Below are 27483 nucleotides of genomic sequence, written 5' to 3'. Positions count from 1 at the left end.
AATGGCAGGACTTTCTGCCTTTATTCTTAGGGCAGAATTAGGCCAATGGGTAGGAGTTACAGGAGGGCTCTGTAAAAGAAGGGTCTTCTAGCAGTGGGAGCTACACAAGTTGAGAGCAGGAGCCTTGAGAAGTGTTTGCCCGTGGAGGATGGCCACCCGTCCGAGATGCAAGGGATACTGCAGTGAACGTGGAGTGAGGGGTGTTTGCCTCTAAGGTCCTCTGTGCAGGAAGCCAGGAGGCGGGGAGAGACCAGGAGCTCTGAAGACATTAAAAGGAAACTCAGTGTAGTATCCACTAGGGGTTCAAGTGTGATGTTAAGATTTCTAAAATACATTTCCTCGTACTTTATAATTAAAAAGTAAGAGCATTAAAAGGGCTTTAAAATTAAATATCATTGGGAGATTACTAAGTAACTGAATTCATTTAAAACATCTTTGTAATACAATGTTATAGGTCAGTTATATCTCAAAGAAGACTGCAGAATTATTTAGATGCATTTGTCTTTCCTGACCCTCTGCTGTAATTACAGCAATTATCCTTAACCTCACATCTTTGGTACAACTCTCTCATTCCTTTTCTGACGTTCTCTCAGCTGCCCTTACTTGACTTGTTCTATTAAATTTGTTTCCAGGGATCTGTTGCCAGTCATTTCTGTTAAGCTGAATAAATCCTATTTAGAAGTGATGGTATGTAAATGTGTACATTTTGTTTTATACCAAACCAGCAATTTTACCTTCTCTGGCAGGGAGAGAGCAGGAGGGCGCATAGGAGGGCACGTAGCATAAACCAAGTGTCCCTCCTACCCGAGTGCCACGGGAGCCATACTCTTTTGTGGGGGAGGTTGGTCATATTCAGAGAAACGCTGACCAGCTGCCCAAAGTATATTTGAAAGGAATTTCCACATGCACTTGTATCTCCTGAAGGACATCCAACTCATACTCCGTACCAGCACTTCTCCAAACCCTCCTTTCCTCTCCTCCCCACTTCTCTCTGCCAGGTGGATTCTCTCTAGGCGTGGATTCTCCTCTCACCCCCAGCCCTTTATTATATAAATCAGCCTGCTTCTTGGCTTTATATTTGCTAAGCATAAGGTGGGTTTTTTCTTCCTTGAGTCAAAGGAAAGCTCAGGAGCTGGCTGACAGGCAAGAAAGAACCTTCCTGCTGTCCCTGCAGTAGCTCAGAAGGCCTGGGAACCGAACCCTCCCTAGAGGACAAGGGGGCAACCAGAATCAGACAGGTCCATAAATCTTGTCACCTGTGTGTGTGTGTGGACAAGAGGGCAGTATTCTAGGGGCAGTTGATGGACAAATTGGATTACAGTATTCATGTGGAGGGTAGCAAAGGATAAGGCTAGGAAGGCAGGCTGAGATCAGATGACAGAGGGGTGGTTTTGAAACCCAGGCTGGATTGTTCCAGTTGGAGAAGTTGGCAGGAGGCCGATTAGATACGGTAGATTAGATATGATAGGTTTGAAGCATTAACATTCAGCTCATGCTGCATATTTCATAATTCTCTGTTACTTAGGAGTGTGCTGATACTTATAAACCTTTCCAAGCATATTTTAAAATTATGGACACTAAGCCCTGATTGACCAAAATAATTCATCTACAAGTCTCTGCATGGTATGGTTTCATTTAAAGTCAGGGTTGGGAAATAACAGTGCTGGTTTCCTGGACAGAGCAGGAATCAGAGCCCCACGGGAGATATTTCTCTCTCTGCATCTTGGTGCTGAATACTGTGAAGATCAGATGAAACAGCTCTTTGCTTTGCAGAGAAGCAGCAGGAGAGTGCCGCCTTCTTCTTACTTTAATACTTCAGGGACATCATTGCCAGACTGTAGTACAGAGCCATTAGAGAGGCCAAGTTACAGTTTTATTTTTTAGTAACAAAAAGATTAAAGATGAATGTTTTAGATGAGTGCTAGGGATGTGATGTACAACATGATTAATATCTGAAAGTTGCTAAGAGTAAATCCTGAGTTCGCATCACAAGGAGAACATATTTTTTTTCTTTTTCTTTAAAGGAAAAACAAAATTTGAGTAACCTGATGAGTCGTAGTTATCTGTGTATACATATTTTAAATTTCTGCTTAAATAGCAGGAGGTTTTGCAATGCTTTATATATTTTGTTTTTATAAATCCTATTCCTTATAGAGCCCGTTCTTCACACATTATTTAAATACTTTGTTTGTTTAGAAAACTCTTATTAATCATTGATTACCAAATAGAGTTTTTAGAAGATTATGAAATAACAGGAATATTAAATTATATAGTAATTTAAGGTATTGCTATTCAAAATTAAAAATCAAGATAGATATTTCCAGGAACTTCTGATTAAGAATTTGCAAATTAATATGATTATTTTAAGGATTGGTTACTATTTATTAGGGAAGTAACTTTAGTTGTTATTAAGTATTTATATAAAATTCAGTATCTTTTTCCAAGAAATTTTTTTTTGTTTTTAAAATATTTTTATTGAAGTGTAGTTGATTTACAATGTTGTGTTAGTTTCAGGTGTACAGCAAAATGATTCAGTTATATGTGTATTCTTTTTCAGATTCTTTTCCATTATAGGTTATCATAAGATATTGAATATAGTTCCGTGTGCTCTATAGTAGGTCCTTGTTTATCTGTTTTATATATAGTAATGTGTATCTGTTAATCTCAAACTCCTAATTTATCCCTCCCACCCACCAAAAGGGTTTTTTCAAATAAAGTAAGAGAAGAAAAATTGAAGTTTTAAATAACTGACTTTAAGAAATGGCTGATTGTATAAATTGTCAATTTCAAAATGAATATTAAAGATTTTGGATACTGCTTCTTTATTAGAAAAATTCAATATTGATTTTCATATTTGTATTCTTTGTTCTAAGGACTCCTTAAGCGGTATTCAGCCTTTTTTAAAAAAAATAAATTCTGGAATGGAAGAATGGATAAGGAATCAGATCAGTCATGGCTTCCCCAGGAAGACTCCCCTGCTGACACCCACCCCAGCCCCCTGAACAGGGCACTCCCTTCTGTGTGTTCTGGTAGTGCCCTGGACTTCCCTTACCCACAAGCACACTATATGATAACGGTCTGTTGTATTTGTCTTTCTCCCTCTGCCTGTATCTCCCCTGCCCCCTGGAATATTATTTAGAAATTGCCTTTTTTTTTTTAATTTCTAAGGCTTGATTTTTTTAGAGAAATTGACAGTCATTAAGCAACTGATCAGTTGAGTTCAGTCTATGCAATGATATAAAAATAGAAAAATCTGGTGAAAGCTTAAGTTGGAGAAGTTGTTTGTAGTTACTGCATATTAATAAGTAGAATATAAATGTGACAAGACTATCAGACTTCAGTTTTAAGGACCTCGCCATTTCAAGTTATTTTAATTTTTAAAATTCTTCTTAGTTTGCATATTCTAAACTTGAATTTAGAGGCTTTGAATCATGATGATGAAGAGCTGGCACTGTTTTAATTACTTTCTCTGAGCACATAATAGAAAGGTTTTATTCAGATTTATTGGAAGCCAACATGAATTTCCAAACCTCTCAGCCAATAACAGTGTTTCAGCAATCTGCCAAGATGCTAAGGATAAAAATCTCTGGTGATATATTGTTTCTGTATTTTAAGAAGTACCAAATCAGAACATGCTTTTCAAAATTAAAAATACAGTTTCAAAAATGACTGTTTTTCGAGAAATGACTTTACAGCAAAACCATAAACCATAAGTATACTCGACATGGTATCCATCTAAATTTCTTGAACATGAATTAAAAACGAATGTGAATTCTGGTTGAATTCCTTTTCTGCCACAGTTTGATGGAAGGAATTTTGCCTAGCATTGAAACAAAAGTGGCTGCATTCTAACAACTAAATTAGGTAGCCTTTTGAGGAGGGTGTGGGGTAAGTGAATTAAGAGGGATACTTTGGCTCTGGAAAGAGAATGATTAGAAGAAATCAGAGTGTTCTAAAGGACTTCTCAGTTTTTGCCTTCAGACAAAAAGAGCTTTCTTGTACTTTTAACACACCTCCTAGTCCATGAATGTACTTCTAGCATCTTTAATCTGAAATTCAGCTACTAATCCAGAAATAAGTAAAAATAAACTTCTTGAGCAGTGGCTCTTTGTTGACAGCATGGGTTCGTCCAGGTCATCTGGATTTCCTTGGCATCCTTGAGTTGATTCTAATTTGTGTGGACGGTGGATTAAAATTGGAATTAAGGTAATAGCGAGTATTTATTTGTTTGTTTTTAAAACAGTTCTGTCAGTCTTATTAAACAGCTTTTTAAGAAGTAATACGGAATGAATCACCTGCCTGTAAAGACGGGCAGCTTGCATGCCTGGTACCGTAGCAGACAGCCGTCATCAAATTCAGTAGTGTTTAGGAGGATCACTGAATTGTGGCAAGATTTGATCAACAATCATCAAAGATATACAGATTTAAACGTCAGTAATCTAGAGAGCCCATTCATCTAGAATACCTTGTTTCGGGAAAACGTCATGCCAAAAACTCCTGTGTTTAGTTTTCTGACAGTTCAAAGAGATTGACATGGAAATTTTAACTATGTCGTAGAAGCATATATTTAAAGTTACTATCTGTTTATTTTTTTGTGTTTAGAATGGGAGTGCAAGTTTTAAATGGTGAAAACACAAACAAAACTGTCCTTGAATAAGTTATACTGAACTCATTCGGACATGATTCCTTCATCCCTTCTTATTGTTATCTATAAAATACATGCCTTATAAGGTTTGGATTTCTGGAGCTTGCAAATAGAATAAGAGCTCAACAGCCGATCGCCTAGCCTACAAACTTGTCTGGCCCGTCCCGCACTGTTCTCCTTCTTGACTCTTAAGGTGGCGATGCCATTTCTCCTTCTACCTAATTTCAGCTCTTGAACCCAGCACCGATCTCAGTCTTCCACATCTCAAGAGCCTTGCTTTATCCATTCTCCCTTTTGGATTTTCAACCTCTCTCTCTTGGCACTTTCCCATTGGTATCTAAACAGATTAAGTTTCTTCTGTATAAAACGCTCTTCCTTGATTCCATGGACCCCTCAGGGCATTGGCTTGAAAAAGGCACCTGAACGTATTGCTTTCATTTCCGCACTGCCCATAATTTTGCAGTGTTCAAACATTGTCCTTTCATTTCGAGCACCATCTGACACTGATGACCACTCCTTCTTTCTTGAAAGCTCACTCCTTTTTTGGGTCAGAACTTTTCCTGGTTCCTTCCGTCACTCCTGCCTCTCCTTTCCAGCTCCTCTGTGGGGGATGGTAGTGGTTCTTCTCCTTCTCCGTCTCCTTCTTCTTCTTCTCCTTCTTCTTCCCCTCCATCCCCCTCCCCCTCCCCCTCCCCCTCCTCATCCTCCTTCCCATTCCTTAAATGTGTGCATCTCGGGGCTTCCCTGGTGGCGAAGTGGTTGAGAGTCCGCCTGCCGATGCAGGGGACACGGGTTCGTGCCCCGGGTCTGGGAAGATCCCACATGCCGCGGAGCGGCTAGGCCCGTGAGCCATGGCTGCTGAGCCTGCGCGTCCAGAGCCTGTGCTCTGCAACGGGAGAGGCCACAGCAGTGAGAGGCCTGCGTACCGCAAAAAAAAAAAAAAAAAAAGTGTACGTCTTTGGTATTTCCTTTCCTTCCCTTCTCCTGTACAGTCTCTCCCTGGGTGATACTGTCTATTTAACTATCATCTCTATGCTGATCATTCTCAGATTTCTTGTCTTCTGTGCTCTCCTGAGCTTTGCTGAAACCACATGGCAATTCCACACATTCCTTAAAATCAGAGTGGTCAGAAAGAACCTCCTTCTTGCTAATTCCTCATAAAAGGCACACAAACCATCCAGCAGCTCTGGGTCCCAGATCCACACAGTCATCAACCCCTATATCCTCCACCTCCTAAAGGGCACTGTAGCCCATCCGTTTCTCTTCACCCCACTGCCTTTACCCTAGAAAAGGGTACAGATCACAGTCCCTCGTGCCCAGATTATCCCAGTAGCCTGTTTACCCTTCCCCTTAACTCCAGTCTTGATCTTTCTCATCCCTTCCGTATAACACAATCAGAACAATAATTGTCAAGTTGTGTATCTGGTTTATAGTCCTTCAGGGATTCCCCACTGCCCTCAGGGTCAAGTCCAAGCCCCCTGCATGGCCTGGGGACGCCTCTGCTTACCCCTACTTCCCTCTAGCTTTTCCCCCAGCCCCTGAGCTCTATATGCATGAAACTACTTTCTGTGCCTCTGCATTTGCTGTTCCCTCAGCTCAGAGCACTCGTCATCCCACCACTCCCCCCCAGCCTCCTTCCCCCCCCCCAGCCTCCTTCCCATTGCACCTTCAGATGGCTAAATCCAACTCATCATTTCCAAGGCCTCAGATTAGACATAGCTCTCTCTAGGAAAGTTCCTCTGACCACCTGAACCCCAGTCAGAGTCTGAGTGAGGAGCCCCTCCTGTTGAAACAAGAGGGAAGGGGGCAGAGCACAACGTTTAAAAGAATGACGTAGCCCTTGAGGATGTGACGTAAATGGGTTAGAACCAACCAGGTCCAAGATGACAGAAGATTTGACTTCTAGTGGACCTTGAGCATCATTATATGCTCGTTGTAACACACTAGCCAAGTGACACACCCACCAGCGCCATGACAGTTCCAAGGCCAACCAGAAAAGGGCAAAAAGTGGGCAGTGGCCCAATTCCTGGAAATCCCCTCCCGTTCCCCAAAATAGTTGGAATAATCTCCCACTCATTAGCCTATGAAATTACCCAGTCCATGAAAACTAACCACCTGTATTTCAGGCCCTCTTGCCTTCTGAGATGAAAATGGCCCACACTCTGTCTGTGGAGTGTGTTTCTCCCAAGGCCATTCTCACCTTTTGAGACAGACCTCATTCTCTCTATGGAATGTGTGTGTATCTCTCTAAATAAATCCACTTCTTATCTATCACTTTGTCTCTCACTGAATTCTTTCTGCGATGAGACATAAAGAACCTGAGCTTCAGTCAGTCCTAAGATGAGGTGTGTGATCTCGGTGCTTTGTGACCGCCTGGAGGGGTGGGATAGGGAGCGTGGGAGGGAGGGAGACACAAGAGGGAAGAGATATGGGAACATATGTATATGTATAACTGATTCACTTCGTTATAAAGCAGAAACTAACACACCATTGTAAAGCAATTATACCCCAATAAAGATGTTAAAAAAAAAAAAAAAAGACCGTGGGTTCAAGTCTCAGTCTGAATTCTGGCTGGGTTCAAGTCCCAATCTGAGTTGTGTGGTTTCACTGTGGGCCCCTCTCGCCTTCCCTTGTGCAGAAGCATTTGCTTCATGATATTGAACTGGCCGCTGTCTGCGCCGCCCACTCCACTGTAAGTGCCGTGAGGGGAGAAATTTTGGCAGCCTGTTCATGGCTGTTTCAGTGCCTAGTGGTGTGCACCGAAGTATTTGTGGAACTAATAAAAGGGTGAAAAGTGCTTTTAGGAAATCTGCAATTTTTAACAAAAAATAACCCACTAATGTTAAGGTCTACAGGCAGGGCTGTGGAGAAACTTCTCTTCTGTGACTCAGGAAACTCTTAAAAACCCTCTCGAGTACGATAAAATATTTCCAGTGCTTCCTTTATTTTCCCTCCCTTCATTAGGTGAATAATGGCTCTGCTACTGGTTTACTACTATAATTCATTGGTAAACAAAATGTTTTAAACATCTTTAGTAAGCGCTATAGAGCCTCTGTTTGCTATTTCTGGGTCTTTGACAAGGTGGAGGATGTTCCTGGCTCAGTAGTGGGCATTGGAGAAATAGTGGTACCAGGAACCCAGGTTGGATGTATGTCTAAGAATAGATTTTCTCTGCCCTATATAAAGTCACCTTTCTCAGGTAGAGGGTATATATGTCTGTGTGTGTGCATAAAGGACAGACCTAATGCATATTAAACTCTATGGGTACCTTATTGGAGAAATATATAAACAAATTCAAGTTATTCCATCAGGACACCTGCTCTAGAAAGAAGAGGAATTATCAGGAAACCCACCAGATATGGCAGGAAGTAGCAGAAGATTTGAAGGGTTGAAATCAGGAGAAAGGTTGCTGGAGCCAGCCCTACTGATACCACCTTGACCTTCATCAGTTGCCTCTGGTTTCAGGGAACAGAGATCACTCAAAATAGAGTAAGTGAACAGGAAGTTTGTTGAATGGATACAGAGGGCTCACACACTCAACAACAGGAAGGACCTGACCCATTCAATGGTGTCATTCAGATTTTCAAGAATATTGAATGAGTGTACCTGGCCTTTGGCTATTAAACCCAGAGTCAGGTGTCTGGTCCGGTTACCTGTGGCTTGGGGGATGGGAGGAGAGTGCTATGAGGAGAGCAGATTCTCTTCCAAGGAGGTGTGGGCAGGTGGGCAATGACTAAGCTGTCTGGCGAGATGGCAGCTCAACCTAGTGGCTGTGAATAAAGGATCCAAAGTCATGCCTGCTGGGTTCATCCCTGGCTCCACGTCTACCTGTGACGTTGGCTGACCTCTGTCTGCCTCAGTTTCCTCATCGATACTATGTGAGTCCTGATCTTATAGGGATATTGTGAAGGTTCATGAAAGAATAAATTAAAGGGGCTTAGTAAGCACACAGTAAGTGGTCAACAAACATCAGCCATCTTTATTAGCCTAGCACTTCGCAGAGTAGTGACGGGTGTGAAATACCTTTGCAAAGCGTATCTCTTGATGTTTGAAATGGCATGTAAAGGGTGACTGGGCTCAGCCAAGGACACTTCCTTCAGTTGCTGCTTGGAGCATGGGAACAGGTGGTACCCTCTGGCATTTGGAGTGATTTATTAGCCGGAGACTGCTCAGCCTAAATGGGAACGGGCGTCTGCCCGGGGCTGAAGCGAGCCACCAAGATCGTTGACTGTGAGTGGGTCGCTGACTGGGCAGATACTCTGATTACCCAGCTGCTGGGGGCTCTGTTTGTTCTTTTCTTTTTTTTTTACTTCCTCTCTTCTCCAACCCTAAAACAAAAGTTGGACGCTTAATTTTTTAAATTGCTCTGCATCTATTTGAATGAGACAGCTAGGTATGCCTTATTCCTGTAATTTGGCCTTTAGTAAAGCTAAATGGATTGACGTGTTTTGAAGCACCAGCTGCCTGTACAAACTAGAATTCTCCATCAGCTGTTTGCTTCCGATGTCCTTAGAAAGATGCTTGTCTGTGTCTGGATTCTGTGTCAGAAATCTTGAAATAGTTTAACTTCCTGGTAGTACCGATTTGATATAAAAGGGGAGGAAACATAAATATTATTGCCACAATGATTGTGACTTCATAGTGGTCTCAGTTGTGTCCTTCACTTTTACTTATTTCTGCATTTGTGTTCACCTATCTGGGGAAAACTTTGGAGGATGATACTGTTCAGAAATGTTGCTGTGGTGAAAAGATAAGTTTTGGACCAAATATAAGTGAAATGTATGTGAAAGGGTATTTTGTTTTCCAGAAAAATAAAGGTTTTAGGTTTGAATGCAAAAGTTTGTTGTTGTTTGTTTTTGTTTTTTACCTACCAAAGTGAACAGTTACCATTTCTGATTATCTTTTATCCTGCATTGTACTTCTGGTGTATTTTATGAGAAATTAATCTCTTAAAAGTAAGAGGAATGAAAGAAAGATCAATAATTCCATGGTATTATGTCCATATCTTTTTTCCCCTTTCACTAAATTATTTAGCCTACAGTAAAATTTGAAAATATTCTCTGAACTTTAAAGTTATAGAAATGTCATTGCAGCTCTATTTACAATAGGCAGGACATGGAAGCAACCTGAGTGTCCATCGACAGATGAATGCATGAAGAAGATGTGGCACATATATACAATGGAATATTACTCAGCCATAAAAAGAAATGAAATTGAGTTATTTGTAGTGAGGTGGATGGACCTAGAGTCTGTCATACAGAGTGAAGTAAGTCAGAAAGCGAAAAACAAATACCGTATGCTGACACATATATATGGAATCTAAAAAAATTGTTCTGAGGAACCTAGGGGCAGGACAGGAATAAAGATGCAGACGTAGAGAATGGACTTGAGGACACGGGCAGGGGGAAGGGTAAGCTGGGATGAAGTGAGAGAGTGGCATGGACATATATACACTACCAAATGTAAAACAGATAGCTAGTGGGAAGCAGCTGCATAGCACAGGAAGATCAGCTCGGTGCTTTGTGACCACCTAGAGGAGTGGGATAGGGAGGGTTGGAGGGAGGGAGACGCAATAGGGAGGAGATATGGGGATATATGTTTATGTATAACTGATTCACTTTGTTATACAGCAGCAACTAACACACCCTTTACATAATTGTAAAGCAATTATGCTCCAATAAAGATGTTAAAAAAAAAAGTTATAGAAATGTAATTGATGTTGAGTTTGGAGATTGCAAACCCCAAAGCTCTAGTTCAGAGAAAACACACACACACAATGGGGCAAAGTTCCCAGGCTTAACATGGTTTAATCCCTTTTTCCCTATCAGGCCCAAAACAGAAAGTGCAAATATCTCACCATGAAACCAGCAATCACATGAGAAAGGAAAGTTGGTTATAGGGTTCGGAGGAGAGCACCCAGTGAGGGTTTGTTGGAATGCCTGCCCCCGCAGCTCCTATCTCCCGTAAGATTTGTTGTCAGGGCCTGTGATACTGATACCGAGGATTACGTTTGAAATTTCAGCCTTTATGTAGGGGAGGAGCTGCATTTCTGTGCAGCTAAATGCTACGTCCAACTTTCGAACCGAAGTGAAAATCCAGGATCAACTTTTGACTGTAATTAGCAGATTTTGCAAGATTTCTGTGGTTAGTGGAAAAGAGGTCTGCTCTCTATATAGTGTTGTTATATCATCAGGCCTAGGGATTTATTTGACCTAAAACTCTACATGGCCAGGTTTACAACCTGGATTGAAGAAGTTTGAGAAGGGGGTAATTCCAAGTTGCTGAGGAGGGAATTTAGCTTTCTGGCAAGAATTAATAAGGGCTCCATCGGGGAGTTAGATGTCTTAAAACTGTTACACTTAGGGTTGGGGATGGGGGAAGGGACTCAGAAAGATCTATCACCAGACTCATTAAATCCACTCCCAGACTTTACTGCTGCCTGAGCTGTTGCAGACCCCTCTGAGGCTTTCTGTTGGCTAACTACATTTTCAGATCTAAGCAAATATGCACATATTTTACGCCTCAGTAGAGAGGCCACTGTCTTAGCAATTAGTAAAATAACTGTTTATTGAAAAAGGATACGTGTCTGTTTCTAGTATCACCAGAATCATTTGTGACCTCATAGGAATGTTGATTAGAGTTTTATATTTTAAGGTTCAGGTCATGGGTATGAATGTTGCATGGGCCTCTTCCCAAAGTCTAACATCATTGTCCTTTACTTACATTTATGTAGGGTTCATACTCAGTACCAATCCTTGGTCATGGTGGCAACAGCTGACAGCGGGTATGATGGTTTGGATCATTGTCTGCTCTTGGGAAAACAGTCTCTGTCCTCCAGACCAAATAGAATCACCTTCAAAATCCTTGCATATTTTCACTGCATAGTCGTTTGCTGATGAGACAACACACCAGAGCCCAGGCAGGGACAGCAAATGCAGACATGTGTCAAAGAATAAGTATGAGTGGATTTTTTTCAGCAATGAAAGGACCTTCTAGAAATGAGAGTAAGGTTGTCATAACCACTTACATAAGGAACATATCTTTTTAAATGCTTTAAAGGAAAAGTTACTAAATTTTAAAAAAGTAAATATCAAATTATATTACATTAGACACAAATATCTTATTTTTTCTCATTCTCCTGTTGCCACTCTACTTCCATATATCAGTGTATCTCCACAAAAACATATTTAACAAAAGCACGGGATTCTTTTTTCTTTATTGACTATATGATACACCTGCTAGGATTTAATAAATGTTTATTTAACAACGATTCATTAAATTGACCCAGTATTTTTTTACATTGCTTTTTCCCATCTCATTATATTTCTGCAAAGTTGTTTTGTATCATAGCTTTTGCAATCAGTATTTTATCAGTTGTGCGTAGTTAAGGCTGTTTGCCAAGGACATTGCCTAACCTGTCAATTCAGAGAAGCGTTTCTGACGTCTGCATTTCTGTTACTCAAAAGCAAATGAATGCTTGACAAGTGGCAGCTTTGACTTATTTGCTCAGGGTAACGCAGAAAAACTGAACATAAAATACTTTCCATTTTTAATAGGAAAGAGGCAGTAGCAATCAGATCTTCTCTGATTACATGCTTCCCATGTAATCTGGAGTGAATTAAATTCACTTTTCTATTGACAGGATGAGGGTCACTCATTTATTCATTTTGGGTAAATGTTACTAAGAAAACTTTTCACTATTTTTAGCATTTCAAAGAAGGTTGTTTATCGGTTGGCTTGCTTATTCTTTTTTATTTTTATGCTATCTTGTGTTTGTGTGTGTGGGGCTTAGAAACTTCGAAAACAACATGGTGACCATAATACCAAAAAAAGGATTAAAAAAATAAATAAAAGCTCACCCACAGTCATATCACTCTCCTTTCTTCTTAGTTTTCCTTGCTTCCTTCCAGATTCCTTTGCAATAGTTGTAGAATTTGTCTTTTATTCATAACACGTGAGGTTAATCATCACTTTACCAAGAGTGTTTTATTTCATTAATGACTAACAGGTGTGCCTCATTCTGTACATCAGTTGTCTCCTAAAGTTGTGTATGACATGTTCCATTTTCCTCTGATCTTAAATCATTACTAAAATTCAGTGGGTCTTCATTTCTTAGCATTTTTCAGTTGGCAGTTATCCCTAATTCTTGATCTTTGCACATCTCTGTTGTATAAAAATGCTTAAATATTATTGAAGGTCAGCATTTATAAATCCCTTCAACTGCCATCCTCCCACCTCAGTTGGCCTTTGTATAACTCCAACTTTTCACTTGATTCTTTTTTAAGCAAAACACTTCTCTCCCTTATCTTCTAGATGTGTTATATGAGAAATAGCTATTTAAGGGCTAGGTAAGGGTAGAAATTGATACACATTTGATTTATGGAAGTTTGATAGATTTTGACTTTGGAAGCGCAAGTATGGGCACAATGGGAGATGTCGTCTGTTTCTGCAAATTTTTCAACAAGTATCTGTGAAGTGGTGTGCTTGGCACTGTGCCAGGTGGTGTGGCCGATAATGATGTGCAAAACTTTATTTTTATTATCAAGGAACTTTTCATTCATTTTCATTTTTCTTTAGGATTTTTCTCTATATTCTTTGAATCAGCTGCTTTCAACATCAAGGACTTGCATTTATATTGATGTGTGAATAATGTTGAGTGAGTTAGCTTTATATACTAAGGTTAGCATGAAACTGGATTATGCATATCCCAGAAATGTTTTTCTCTTATGAGCAGTAAGTCATTGAGATTCAGTATAGAAAATTTATTATACTACTATTTTTATTTATTTATTTATTGTTTGTTTGTTTTGTTTTGTTTTTTTTTGCGGTACGCGGACCTCTCACTGTGGTGGCCTCTCCCGTTGCGGAGCACAGGCTCCGGACGCACAGGCTGAGCGGCCATGGCTCATGGGCCCCGCCGCTCCGCGCGGCATGTGGGATCTTCCCGGACCAGGGCACGAATCCGTGTACCCCTGCATCGGCAGGCGGACTCTCAACCACTGTGCCACCAGGGAAGCCCTATACTATTGTTTTTAAATGAAATAAGTTTTAATAATAGTTTTCTTTTATAGAGATTAAGGTCGAGAAATGTTCAAGGATTTATTTCATAGGATAGAAAGCCCTAAGTTCTTCAGAGAAGATGTCAAGCTGTGATTTCATGAGTTTAAGCTATTGATAATGAGTATAACAAGATTGAAGGGATAACAGTCAGCCTCTGTAGATCATTGTGCAATCAGGGTAAACATGACTCTGAACTTCTAAAAGTTAAATACATTTAACTTTATTGACTGAGAAGCTGCATATACTATTATATTCCCTATTCCTCAGTTATTTCTTAGTCTTCTGAATTATATGTCTCCGTAGACAAGGCCATATAGTGCCTTTTCATTTTTATATTTCTTTTGTATATAAGTTGTACATAGTCATTGGAGGTAAATTTAGAAACATATTAGCTATATAATATATATTGTATATTACCAGTATTACTGTTAATATTTTGGTATATTTTGCTTCAGACTTTTTACTGTAATATGTGTATTTTTTCCTTACTAAATCCACGTTTTATAACCGGACGAATTTTTTTTTTCAGTGTTAGGTTGTTTGGGCCTGTAAGGTATGGGGAGTGAGACCTTCTGTCTACCTTATTCATTCCATTTAAAAAAGAATATATCAAACTTGGCATGGACTTTGACTTTATTTATTTATTTAGAAATTGCAAGTAAATACGAATAAGCATGTGTGTTTTATTACAAATGCATACTTAAAGCATAAGTGAATAGCAGTTTTATTTAGAAAATTCTAAGCATGTTTTGGGGGGAATTCTTTTAATTCTAAAAGGTTCAAGTGGCTCCACATTAAAATGAAACAATGAAATGAAAGCAGAGCTCACACATATTTGATAAAGCTGTAGACCACATAACGATGGCGTTTTTACCTGCTTTTAGGCAACACCTAGAATGTAAGTCTGGTAAAGCTGGAGGCCATACCAGCGTTCCACACCATACTAGACATAATCTTGGCACAATCCCTGGCGTGTAATAAGGCTTAAAAAAATATGAATTCAAGGAATGATTGAAGAAAAGAGACAGAGAGAGAACCAGAAAGATGAGGTGATTTACCCCTTTGCCTGAAGCAACGACAAATAAGCCATCTCTTGGAATATATTTCTATGGGCATATCCTTAAAAATTGCAACAACAAGCAAAAATGGCAAATCTTTTTAATCCCCCAAGGCTCCTATTCCTTTGCTCCCTAAATAAGTCATTTGTGGCAGATCCTTCTAAAAGGCCACATCAGAGTGAGCTCTGAGAAAATCACAGCTTTGGCTCATTCAGCCCTCCTTCTGATTGCTCCGGGCCGCACCTCCAGCAAGGAGTAAAAGCAATCAGGTGGCACAGCTGTGCGGAGAAGCTGGGAGGGTAACTGGACGGATGACAGTTCCAGATCAGCTTTTAACCCCCTCCCTTCTCTTCTTCAGGTTGCCATCTTCAGAATGATTCCCTGCAGAGCAGCACTGTCTTTTGCGCGATGTCTGATCCGGAGAAAAATCGTCACTCTGGACAGTCTAGAAGATACCAAACTGTGCCGCTGCTTATCCACCATGGACCTCATTGCGCTGGGCGTTGGAAGCACTCTGGGTGCCGGGGTTTACGTCCTCGCTGGCGAGGTTGCCAAAGCGGATTCTGGCCCCAGCATCGTGGTCTCCTTCCTCATCGCTGCGCTGGCTTCCGTGATGGCAGGCCTATGCTATGCTGAATTTGGGGCCCGAGTTCCCAAGACTGGGTCTGCCTATTTGTACACTTACGTTACTGTCGGAGAACTGTGGGCCTTCATCACTGGCTGGAACCTCATTTTATCTTATGTGATAGGTATGTTTGAAAAAAATCAACCAAATTGGGTAAAATGGTAGAAATGGCACTCCTGAGTCAGCGGCCTTAGGGTTCTGTGATAGGTCTGCATTAATTAGCGACTAGGTGATCAGAATGTATCTGTTGATCCCTGCGTGTCTCATTTTTCTCATCTCTAAATAAAGTGTCTCCTTCTAGTTGCAAAATTCGGTGATTCTGCTTCATCTCTGAATATGCCATCACTTAGTGGGTTTGAAAACCTTTCTTAAAAAACGATAGCTCTTTAATGCAAATAAAATTGCCTGATTCCACAGTTATGGACTTGAGCATTTCATTGCTATTGTGTAATTATAAAGTTATCAAGATAATTTTATATGTGATTAAAATGTTCAATTCTGTCTGAACTAACCCATGATTATCCTAGAATAGAGTAGCAAAAGATGTTATGTTAATTTTCTCCCACTGACCTTGTATTCTCTGAACGTTCTGTGTTTTGGAAGGAACGTCAAGTGTTGCAAGGGCTTGGAGTGGCACCTTTGATGAACTTCTTAGTAAACAGATTGGTCAGTTTTTCAGGACATACTTCAAAATGAATTATACTGGCCTTGCAGAGTATCCTGACTTTTTTGCTGTGTGCCTTATATTACTTCTAGCAGGTAAGAAAACCAATTACATTTCTCCCTAAGATGAGCCGGGCTAGTTGTCCCAGGAAAATAGGTTACCACTGAATTTGGGACCTGAGTTCGAAGGTTAGGCAGCATACTTATACACATAAGTTACTATTGGACATCTGTGGGCCTTGTGACTAGCCAGAATCCCATTTTATCTTCTGTGATAAGTATGTTTCAAAAATAAATCTAAATTACATGGAATGGTAGAAATAGTACTTCTGAGTCCGTGACACCTGGAATGCACTAAATAATCAGATACGGTACATAAATTTTATAATACTAATTGGAGATTTGCAGGAATGGCAACAAAGCTTCAATAAGGAAGGATATAAAATTTTTGGCCTTATTTCATCTTGTTAGTTACAACTAAGGATATTTGCAAGCATACTGTTTCTAGAAGAAATTCTGTCTTTCTATTTATGCCTATATAATGTAGACATCTGGCTGAAAAAGGGAACATATTCAAACCACCCGTCATTTTTTTAATGTAGACATTATGGAGACAAACATACTTGATACTAGAATTTTCCTGGTTTCATCAGTTGTGTAGCATAATAGTTTAGAAAGGCATAGGAATTAGAGTGACCAGGTTTTCAATTCTACTCTGCCACTTACTATCTTTAGAACATTGAGTGACGTAATCTTTCCATGACTCAGTTTGTTCATCCATAAAATGAGGACGTCAATGTTTATCTTGTGCAGGCTTTTTGCTTGATGCATGGTAAGCTCTTAGATGGCCGGCAGTTTTATTTTGTAGGCATAGCTCATCCCTGCTGTCCCCTAATATTTGTTTTAATTATTTGAACGTTTTCAATTTTGATTGTCATCCTACATGGCACTCCTGCTTAAATCCATCAAGGATTGCACTATGAATAAAGTCCATGTTTGTTCCCATTTCCTGGTTGATAGACCCTTGCTTTCCTGTCCAACCTTATCACTAGCTACTTTCTCCCTATCTTTCTATAATTTTTCCTTATAAAATTACATAATTAAAAAAATAACTTTACCCTTTAAAATGTTAGCCATTAATTTAATGTTTTAGGTAGGGATATGGGTAGGGACATGAACACAATTTATAGGTCCAAGTTATTTGGCATTTTCCTTCTAATGTCAAGAAAAATTGCATGAATTGTTTTTCAACAGGTGATGGGTTTTATTTGTTTCGGTTTCTCAACCGCCTAGCTAACATTAAATTAGTTACATCACATTTTATTTAAGGATGGTTTCAGTGACCTTAAATATTCAGCTTTAATCTCTAAACGATGAGAAGCATGTAGTTATGGCACAGTTTCAGTCATTAAATTCCATGGCAAGACTCAGGCCTTGGCCTGTATTTTATGTCCCATGTTCATCAACCATCATGTCTTTTCTTTCAGGACAGGCTAAGATTACATGACAACTTTGTTCTTAGAAACTTCAAAGACCAAAACCTCCTGTTGTAATCTTTATTCATATTGTAATGCCAAATGTCTTGTCAACTGAGGCTGTTGTTTTATTAAAGATACAAGGGAAGTGTATGCAGCATTTAGATGAGAAGGCTAATTTACTGGTGGGAGTTGGGGATCTCAGAATGGAGAGTGCACTTGGGGTATTGGGAAACTTTTATAAAACTTGGCGGTGGCTTTGTTATTTTCCCACATGTGTAGTAGTATAGTGTATATTTCCAAGGTGTAGAGTTACATAGTGTTTCCTAATCTGACAGATAGTCACAGAGTCAGTAATTGTACTGACAGAGTCAATAATTGTACTGACCATACAGTTTTCCTTTATATTAGTATAGTTGTATTCTTGTATAATTCTGGGAATTATACAGGTAGGAGAATGAAATTCAGCTTTTCTCATCTCTACTTGGATAATTTTGCTTATTTGATCATGGGTGGTACAGATACGGGGAAGAAGCAAGTATGTATGTGATATAAGCCTTTCATCACAGTTATTTCCCCAACAGTAAAAAGTAAACTTTCTTCGATCCATAATTCATATCTTATACAAGATGTATTAAAGATATAGATATGATAGATATAATCATGAAAGTACTGGAAGGAAACAAAAGTGAATGTTTTGGGGTTAATATTAGGGAAAATCTTTCTAGAGGTAGAAACTAAAGAGGAAAAATTTATATTCTAAAACTTTCTTACATGTTTAATCAACACTAAGATTAAAAGTGCATGATAAATTGGAGAAACCATGCTCTATACATATACAGTGAGAGAGCTTATAGCATTATTGTATAAATAAGTCTTATACATCAATATGAATAAGAATAGCCTAATGGGAAAAAATGGACAATTTAAATTGGGCCAAACTTTCTGGAGACTGTTTTGATGGTGTGAACCAAAAGTCTTACATAAAGTGTATCCCGTTGATATGGTATTACCTTATAGAAAATTATTGTAAAGAAATAATTAGAAAGTGTAAAAAGATGTTTATAAAAGGATGATTAGGTCAGTACTGTTTATAGTTGTAAGAAACTAACAGTGACCTGATTGTCTGTAAATATAGGAGTAAAATGTAGTGTCTCCATATAGTAGAAGAGTCTGTGATGGTTAAATATGAGGTTATATGTTTGTTGACATGTAAATGTGTGCCTGTGTGTCTTTGTGTGTGTGTGTGCAAAATTCTGGAAAGGAAATTACGCTTGATCTTTATTTCGTTTCTTTTTTTTTCTTTTCTGTATCTTCAGGTTACTTGAATAGGAAATTGATTACATTTACAATCAGAATATAAAAATAAAACTGTTAACGTGAATAGATTTAACAAAATATTTTTTGTCATGACCATTGAATCATTATTTTGTTTAATGTATTCTGTAAATATGAGGCAGACAATATGATTGAGCTTGTACTTTAAAAATGTTTCAGCCATTAACCTTGAAATGGCTTTTTAGAACAGCATTTCATTAAAATTAAGTTACTTTACCTACCCATTGATAATAAAAGCCAGTTACTAAATTGATTCATTTATCAGAGAGTTTGGGATCTCCTGGCTATGAGAACAGTCTGCATTCTGAAATCAAGTTAGTTTTATTCACAGTTAGGTGACTAAGAACTCTCAATAGAAAGGGGTAAATGTCAGTTAAATACATGAATGCTGATGAAAGGATATCCTAAAGCTCGTAACTGTCTCAGAATGCTGTTGCCTTTTCCTAAAGGTTAGGTAAACACTAAAATACCCTTTCTTTTTCCATAGGTCTTTTATCTTTTGGAGTAAAAGAGTCTGCTTGGGTGAATAAAGTCTTCACAGCCATCAATATCCTGGTCCTTCTCTTTGTTATGGTCGCTGGGTTTGTGAAAGGAAACGTGGCAAACTGGAAGATTAGTGAAGAGTTTCTCAAAAATATATCTGCAAGTGCCAGGTTAAATATTCGGGTTTTTCCTCTCCTATTTTGAGGTTTTTAAAAATATTTGCTTGCTTTTGTCTTATGTTACATTTTCCTCTAGAAAAACTGTTCTCAGACTTTTTGCTTCAGAGAACTTTCTGAAGGTCTGTTCTATTTCAAGACTGTTCTTCCTGAATGCATAGGTGTGCTCACTACGGAGCAGCTGCTTAAAGCCATGCAGTTGCTGGTTCTTAATCTCAAGCCTGGCTCCAGTTTTAAAGAAGAGCAAGGACAAGTCCTAACCATTGGAAGGATGGTTTTTTCCCTCCAAAGATTTGTCACCTCAAAATAACAAAGAGCATTTCTGAGTCATGCATCCTTTAGTTTTTCCTTTGGGGACACTCTTTGGTTCCATTGCATCCTTTCAACCTTGTAGTAATTTTCACGCCTGCTGGTTTTTTTGAGAATGTTATTGATTGCATAAGCAGAATTGTCTATGTATTTCACTTTAAACCTGATAATCTCAAATATTAAATTAATTATATATGAAAGGTTTCATCCTAAGATTTAGTTAAGCATAATATTCCTATGTGTAAATAAGATTACAAAAATGTCTATTACATGAAGTCATGTACATGTACATGTTTTTCTTTACATATGTTGTTTGTAGCCATTCTGATGAGGCAAAAATTTAGTATCCTCTGGTTTTATATAATTTTTCACATGTAATAGAATATTCAACTTCAGTATTATTAATCAAGATTAGAGAATTTTATTTCACTTTGTCAAAAGTCCTCTTAGTAAATTTTTCAGATGTACAGTCTGCCGCACTGTCCACAAGAAGAGAAAGTTTCTTGTCTTTATTTCAGATCATGGCCCATATATGGGGTCTCTGTTCTCAAAATCCTGCCTGGCTGTGAGTTCCAGCCAGAGTGGATCTGAGTCTTCTGCTTATGCTAATGCTCAGCCTCTAGCTGAGTGCTGGTAACCGGAGAGGGGTGCCATTATTGAGAACACCACCCCATCCTCTAGGATAGGGTGAAAAAAATCAGAGTTTACCTTCAGTTTTGTACACATCAGCTTCCAAGGGCTGATGAACACAATAACCTTCCGAGGCTGTAGTTTGAGACAAATTGCTTGAAGAAGCAGTTTTCTAGGAAAATGACTTTCCAATGTGCTTCTTCTCTTCCTTAGGGAGCCACCTTCTGAAAATGGAACAAGTATCTATGGGGCTGGTGGCTTTATGCCTTATGGCTTTGCAGGAACTTTGGCTGGGGCTGCAACCTGCTTTTATGCCTTTGTGGGATTTGACTGCATTGCAACAACTGGTAAGAGCAAACTCTTAGCTCTATGTCGAAGGAAAAATTATTCTTTGAACCACATGAGTACCCATAGGTGACAACAGAGGTTCAAGGGAAGAGAGTGGAATTTGGGATAATAAGGGCTGGTTCCAGACCCAGAAGTAACACCTGCTGTATAAAAAGAAACTTAGTGAAACTCTCTGAGCTTTGGTTTCCATATTGGTAAAATCAGGAGAGCAATACCTACCTCTCAGATGTTATGAAGGGTACCTAAGATTATGAAAAATACTTTGCAAGTTGTCAACTACTTTGTAAGTGTTGGTCATAATTACTACCCTTAACCTTTGGTCTGAAAGTGCTTTGGTCTGAAAGTGCTATCACAGTGAGTAACAACGATGATCATGCTCTTAAATTGTTTCTTCTTTAACAGGACAAAATACGTTGTGGTAATTCTTTTCTCTTTATCCTGTACAACAAAGTAATCATGCTACAATTAGTCTCTAAATGCTTCCTCTGGGTTCACATTATTGCATGGCCTTATAATTGACCATATTTTGGGTGTTTCAACTGCCAAATTGTATTAGAAAGATTGAAAAAGTGCTGTTTTTTATTAAAACTAAAATTTAATATAAATCAATGCACTGAGTAGAAGTTTGTCTTCATATATATGGAAGCCTTCATAATTAAGGGCCTGAAGAATGCCATGATGTGTAATCTCTGTGGAGGAATCATTTTCCAAATGGATTAAGACTTCTGTTCTATCCCTAAACATTTAATAGTGCTGGGATAACATATTTTTTCTTTCTGGAAATGGGAAACTGACTTGCAGGATTTCTTGCTTTCTCTTCTTGCCTCTGGGCTTTGATCTTTTTTATTTTATTTTATTTTCTTTTTTCTTTTTTTTTTTTTTTCCGGTACGCGGGCCTCTCACTGTTGTGGCCTCTCCTGCTGCGGAGCAGAGGCTCCGGACGCTCAGGCTCAGCGGCCATGGCTCACGGGCCCAGCCGCTCCGCGGCATGTGGGATCCTCCCGGACCGGGGCACGAACCCGCGTCCCTTGCATCGGCAGGCGGACTCTCAACCACTGCGCCACCAGGGAAGCCCGGGCTTTGATCTTTATGTGACAGCACAGGACCCTCAAGAAGAGAAGAAACGTCATGTAGCATAGATGGAGCAAGCTGAGAAAACAGAAGGGACAGAGCTGAGTAGAATTACTATGAAGGAGAAGAAGAATTCATGTTTTACCTCTTCCTGTTTTATTAACTATGCAAATCTTTCGTTTATGTTTCCTTAGGTGAGGAAGTCCGGAATCCTCAGAAAGCTATTCCTATTGGAATTGTGACTTCTCTGCTCGTTTGCTTTATGGCCTATTTTGGGGTCTCAGCAGCTTTAACACTGATGATGCCATACTACCTCCTCGATGAGAAAAGCCCCCTTCCTGTAGCGTTTGAGTATGTTGGATGGGGTCCAGCCAAATATGTCGTTGCAGCAGGCTCCCTCTGTGCTTTGTCAACAAGGTACATTGCATTGCCTTTGGGGCAGGGCTGTCTGGGCTACTGCAAGTGTAGTCAGTGCCTAAAGAACTGCTTGTGTATGTTTTAAAAATAATCCTAATAGGAGGAACACATTATACAACTGTATTCTCTGAATAGTTCGCCCAAATTGCCATATCAAAATCTTAAGTGATAAAAATGTTTCCCCCGTCAGTTAAAACTCAGTTTTTCAAGATAATGATGATCCAAGCTTCTGTGGATATATATGGCATTAATACACACTTATTATATATTTCATACATATTCATATATATATATATGTACTGTAAAACTTTACAATGCTTATACTAGTATGTTCCCCTGCTGGCTTTGGTGTTACTTGTAGTGCTACAGACAATTGAGACCTTATGTGCAGACTTGACATTTTCTGCTGTCTTTTAAAATAATATCAAGTCTGTAATGAGTGGAAGCTATATGCTGTGGCATTGTTAAGTATAATGTGCTTTTTATTATGAAGCACTGAGACTTTTTCCTGTCAGCACTGATCAGAGTGAATTTGGTGTAGAAATGGAAATTACTGTTCTCAAGTTAATGGTGGAAATTTGTATAAATCTATGCGAAAAGAATAGTTGAATCTCAAGTATTCAGATTTTCAGTAGCTGCTTATTTTATTTTATTTATTTTTTTTCAGTAGCTGCTTATTTTAATATTTTATGATTCGTTTCTCAAGTTTCCTGAGCTACTTATATTTTAATTTAACATGTGATCATAAGATATTTCATTTGAGTTTTATAGTGTGCTATACTTAGAGCATTCTTACGAAGAGGAAAATTAATCTCTGCTTGATTACTAATTTTTTGAAGTGAAAATAATTTTCTAAAAGTCTGAAATTGGAAAAAGAATTTTTTTTGTATAATTCATCAGCCTAGCTTTTTTTCCCCTCAAACTCTCTTTTATTTTGTATTCAAGATAATATTAAGCAGCAATTAGAAATTACCCCTGTCGGTTTCTTAGCCATCTGCCAGTGTTGAGGTTTATTCTAAATAGTTTCAGAAATCTGAACTGTGGTGATACCTTGCCACCATGGTCTTAGAAGAGAGATGGACAAAGATTTATTTGTGGCCAACTCAACCCAGCTTTATTAAAAGATAAAGAAGACGGATTTAAAAAATATATTTTACTTACTTTCTCTTTCAGTGGTTATTTTTTACAACTAATTCATGTATGGAATGATGCAGCCAGTAAACACACAAGTAATTCAAAACATCTAAAGCAAAAAATCATTTTCTTAAACTGCACTGTTACTAACGTTTAATTGCGGCTGTTTTTATGTACTAAATATACAGTGAGTTGATTTTTTATGTGTCTTTTTCTGTCTTGATTATCTTATGATGCTAAGAATTATTAATTTGATCAAAGATCACACTATATGAGGAAAAATAATGGTAAAATAAATATGAAAAATGTGTAGTTATTGAATAAATGAAGTGACTATACTATAAAATCAAATTACTTAATCTTTTCTGTAATTACATATCAATTTATAAATTTTATTTTCTAAGTTAAAAATGTCTTAATGATATAATTGGGGTTTTTTTGGTCTTAATTCCTTAGTTTTAATCTAGTAGTAATCATGGGCCTGCACAAATTATTTGCAGTATTGTTTTTAGTCTGATAATTGTGCTGGGCAAATATCTGTAAGAGAATAATAAGTAGCACAATGGTTAATTGGTATCTATTTTTAAATGCCCAATCATAATACATTTTAAAAATAACAAAACTTCATAATCACAGCTGTGATGCTGAGTTTTATGCGATTACTTAATTTCAGTTCTGGGATGTAATCTTGCATGAATGTGTTTGCCATACTGCATGTGTTTGCTTTTTATTCAGTCTTCTTGGATCCATTTTCCCAATGCCTCGTGTAATCTATGCTATGGCGGAGGATGGGTTGCTTTTCAAATGTCTAGCTCAAATCAATTCCAAAACGAAGACACCAATAATTGCTACTTTATCATCGGGTGCGGTGGCAGGTGAGAGAGTTGACTTTTATTAAGTAAAGGGGGATCTTTTTTCATCGAGGATTCTGGAAAAAAAATTAGGTCGTTTTCTGTTTTTATGTATATAAAGATTAATAACTTCTTTGTGAATATTTCCGATTTTGAATTTCTTTTTTGCTGTAGGTTCTGTACTTTAGTGTGTCCAGTCTTTACCAGTATATACTCATCTAGAATAATACTTGTAATAACTCACATGTGGATTATGAATTTTTCTGTTCTAGTCTTCTGGGTTCCATGTTTCCTTTGCCCCGAATTCTGTTTGCCATGGCCCGGGATGGTTTACTGTTTAGATTTCTTGCCAGAGTGAGTAAGAGGCAGTCACCAGTAGCTGCCACATTGACTGCAGGGGTCATCTCTGGTAAGCTTTACAAACATAGGATTCTTCAACATTGGACTTGAGCATTTTATGCGCATGCATGGACTTATAAAGAGGGTCTGCTTGCTGTGCATGTAAGTTAAGAACAAAATCACTGATAAATTAGGGTATAAACATTGGAATCACATCTGCAAATTGTGGTGGCGGTGCTCTACCGAAATTCATAACTGACCCTTTGGGATTTGGTCCTATTTCGTTATCTTAACCTTTGGGGCTTCTAACAAATGCGCAAAGGTTTGTGATGGTTCTTCACTATATATCAGCTATCAAATGCTTTTCAGATCGATGAATGACCACATAAAATTATTTATTGACACACGAAATGTTAATTAAAGAATGATTACTTAATACTTGAATTGTTAATTAAAAATAATGATTCAATATTTTCTTTTTCGTCCAGGATTTAAGTTGACTATTGCTAAACGACCATAGGATTTTTGAAAAGCTAAAGTTTACCCATTCTTAATTAAATATAAGAAATGTCAAAGATAATTTATACTTGGTCATTGTTATCACTGCCCTCAGTATGGTGGCTAACCCCACTTCCTGGGCCATCATGGTTCTCTAAGAGTTACTAATACCTATACGGTCATAAACCCCATTAGGAATCTATTTTCCCTTTCAACAGTTTTGATATTAAGTCATGTTAAAAAAAAAACAACACAAACTCCATTTGCCTACCTTTTGGCATGTCATAATATCCACGTAAAATGTTTTTGGACAGATCCTTTTTTTTTTCTCACAGTTCTTTTTAAATTTTTTTAATATGTCTTTATTGGAGTATAATTACTTCACAATGCTGTGTTAGTTTCTGTTGTACAACAGAGTGAGTCAGCCATATGCATACATATATCCCCATATCCCCTCCCTCTTGAGCTTCCTTCGCACCCTCCCTATCCCACCCCTCTAGGTACTCGCAAAGCACCGAGCTGATCTCTCTGTGCTATGCCACTGCTTCCCACTAGCTATCAGTTTTACATTTGGTAGTGTATATATGTTGATGCTTCTCTCACTTCACCCCAGTTTCCCCCGCTCCCCGTGTCCTCAAGTCCATTCTCTATGTCTGTGTCTTTATTCCTGCCCTGCCACTAGGTTCATCAGCACCATTTTTTTTTAGATTCCATATACGTGCGTTAGCATAAGGTATATGTTTTTCTCTTTCTGACTTACTTCACTCTGTATGACAGACTCTAGATCCATCCACCTCACTACAAATAACTCAATTTCGTTTATTTTTATAGCTGAGTAATATTCCATTGTATATATGTGCCCCATCTTCTTTATCCATTCATCTGTTGATGGACATTTAGGTTGCTTCCATGTCCTGGTTATTGTAAATAGTGCTGCGATGAACATAGTGATACATGACTCTTTTTGAATTATGGTTTTCTCAGGGTATGTGCCCAGTAGTGGGATTGCTGGGTCATATGGTAGTTCTATTTTTAGTTTTTTAAGGAACCTCCATACTGTTCTCCCTAGTGATTTTATCAATTTACATTCCCACCAACAGTGCAGGAGGGTTCCCTTTTCACCACATCCTTTCCAGCATTTATTGTTTCTAGATTTTTTGATAATGGCCATTCTGACTGGTGTGAGGTGATACCTCATTGTAGTTTTGATATTTCTCTAATAATTAGCAATGTTGAGCATCTTTTCACATGCCTCTTGGCCATCTGTATGTCTTCTTTGATGAAATGTCTATTTAGGTCTTCTTCCCATTTTTTGATTGGGTTGTTTTTTTTTTTGATATTGAACTCCATGAACTGTTTGTATATTTTGGAGATTAATCCTTTTTCTGTTGTTTCATTTGCAAATATTTTCTCCCATTCTGAGGGTTGTCCTTTTGTCTTGTTTATCGTTTCCTTTGCTGTGCAAAAGCTTTTAAGTTTCATTAGGTCCCATTTGTTTATTTTTGTTTTTATTTCCATTATTCTAGGAGGTGGGTCAAAAAAGATCTTGCTGTGGTTTATGTCAAAGAGTGTTTTTGCTATGTTTTCCTCTAAGAGTTTTATAGTGTCTGGTCTTACATTTAAGTCTTTAATCCATTTTGAGTTTATTTTTGTGTATGGTGTTAGGGAGCATTCTAATTTCATTCTTTTACATGTGGCTGTCCAGTTTTCCAAGCATCACTTATTGAAGAGGCTGCCTTCCCTCCATTGTATGATCTTGTCTCCTTTGTTGTAAATTAGGTGACCATATTTGCATGGGTTTACCTCTGGGCTTTCTATCCTGATCTATATTTCTGTTTTTGTGCCTGTACCATATTGTCTTGATTACTGTAGCTTTGTAGTATAGTTTTAAGTCAGGGAGCCTGATTCCTCCAACTCAGTTTTCTTTCCCAAGATTGCGTTAGCTATTTGGGGTCTTTTGTGTTTCCGTACAAATTGTAAAATTTTTTGTTCTAATTCTGCGAAGAATGCCATTGGTAGTTTGATAGGGATTGCATTGAATCTGTAGGTTGCTTTGGGTAGTATAGTCATTTTCACAATATTGATTCTTCCAATCCAAGAACATGTTATTTCTCTCCATCTATTTGTATCATCTTTAATTTCTTTCATCAGTGTCTTATAGTTTTCTGCGTACATGTCTTTTGTCTCCCTAGGTAGGTTTATTCCTAGGTATTTTATTCTTTTTGTTGCAATGGTAAATGGGAGTGTTTCCTTAATTTCTCTTTCAGATTTTTCACCATTAGTGTATAGGAATGCAAGAGATTTCTGTGCATTAATTTTGTATCCTGCAACTTTACGAAATTCATTGATTAGCTCTAGTAGTT

The 27483-nt window shown here is 38.3% G+C and overlaps 1 protein-coding gene across 4 annotated transcripts in view; it reads left to right on the top strand.

Annotated features, from left to right (window-relative positions):
• Positions 1 to 27483, top strand: part of SLC7A2 (solute carrier family 7 member 2) — a 74078-nt gene that overhangs the window by 28372 nt on the left and 18223 nt on the right. For 3 of the 4 annotated variants that reach the window (XM_033848837.2, XM_019921631.3, XM_073798693.1), the window contains 6 exons: positions 15122 to 15512; positions 15992 to 16147; positions 19352 to 19517; positions 20676 to 20809; positions 22076 to 22298; positions 24168 to 24307. In XM_033848837.2, the coding sequence (XP_033704728.1) occupies positions 15137 to 15512; positions 15992 to 16147; positions 19352 to 19517; positions 20676 to 20809; positions 22076 to 22298; positions 24168 to 24307 (1195 nt within the window). In that variant the 5' untranslated portion in view covers positions 15122 to 15136. Of the gene's footprint in view, positions 1 to 15121; positions 15513 to 15991; positions 16148 to 19351; positions 19518 to 20675; positions 20810 to 22075; positions 22299 to 24167; positions 24308 to 24555; positions 24693 to 27483 lie in introns of those variants that run through there. The other variant, XM_033848839.2, reaches the window with a different exon arrangement.

Source organism: Tursiops truncatus, chromosome 21 (assembly GCF_011762595.2).
Source record: "Tursiops truncatus isolate mTurTru1 chromosome 21, mTurTru1.mat.Y, whole genome shotgun sequence".
NCBI classification, from domain to species: Eukaryota; Metazoa; Chordata; class Mammalia; order Artiodactyla; family Delphinidae; genus Tursiops; species Tursiops truncatus.
Note: the sequence above shows the minus strand (reverse complement) of the source record. Positions and strands in the feature narration are given on the sequence as shown.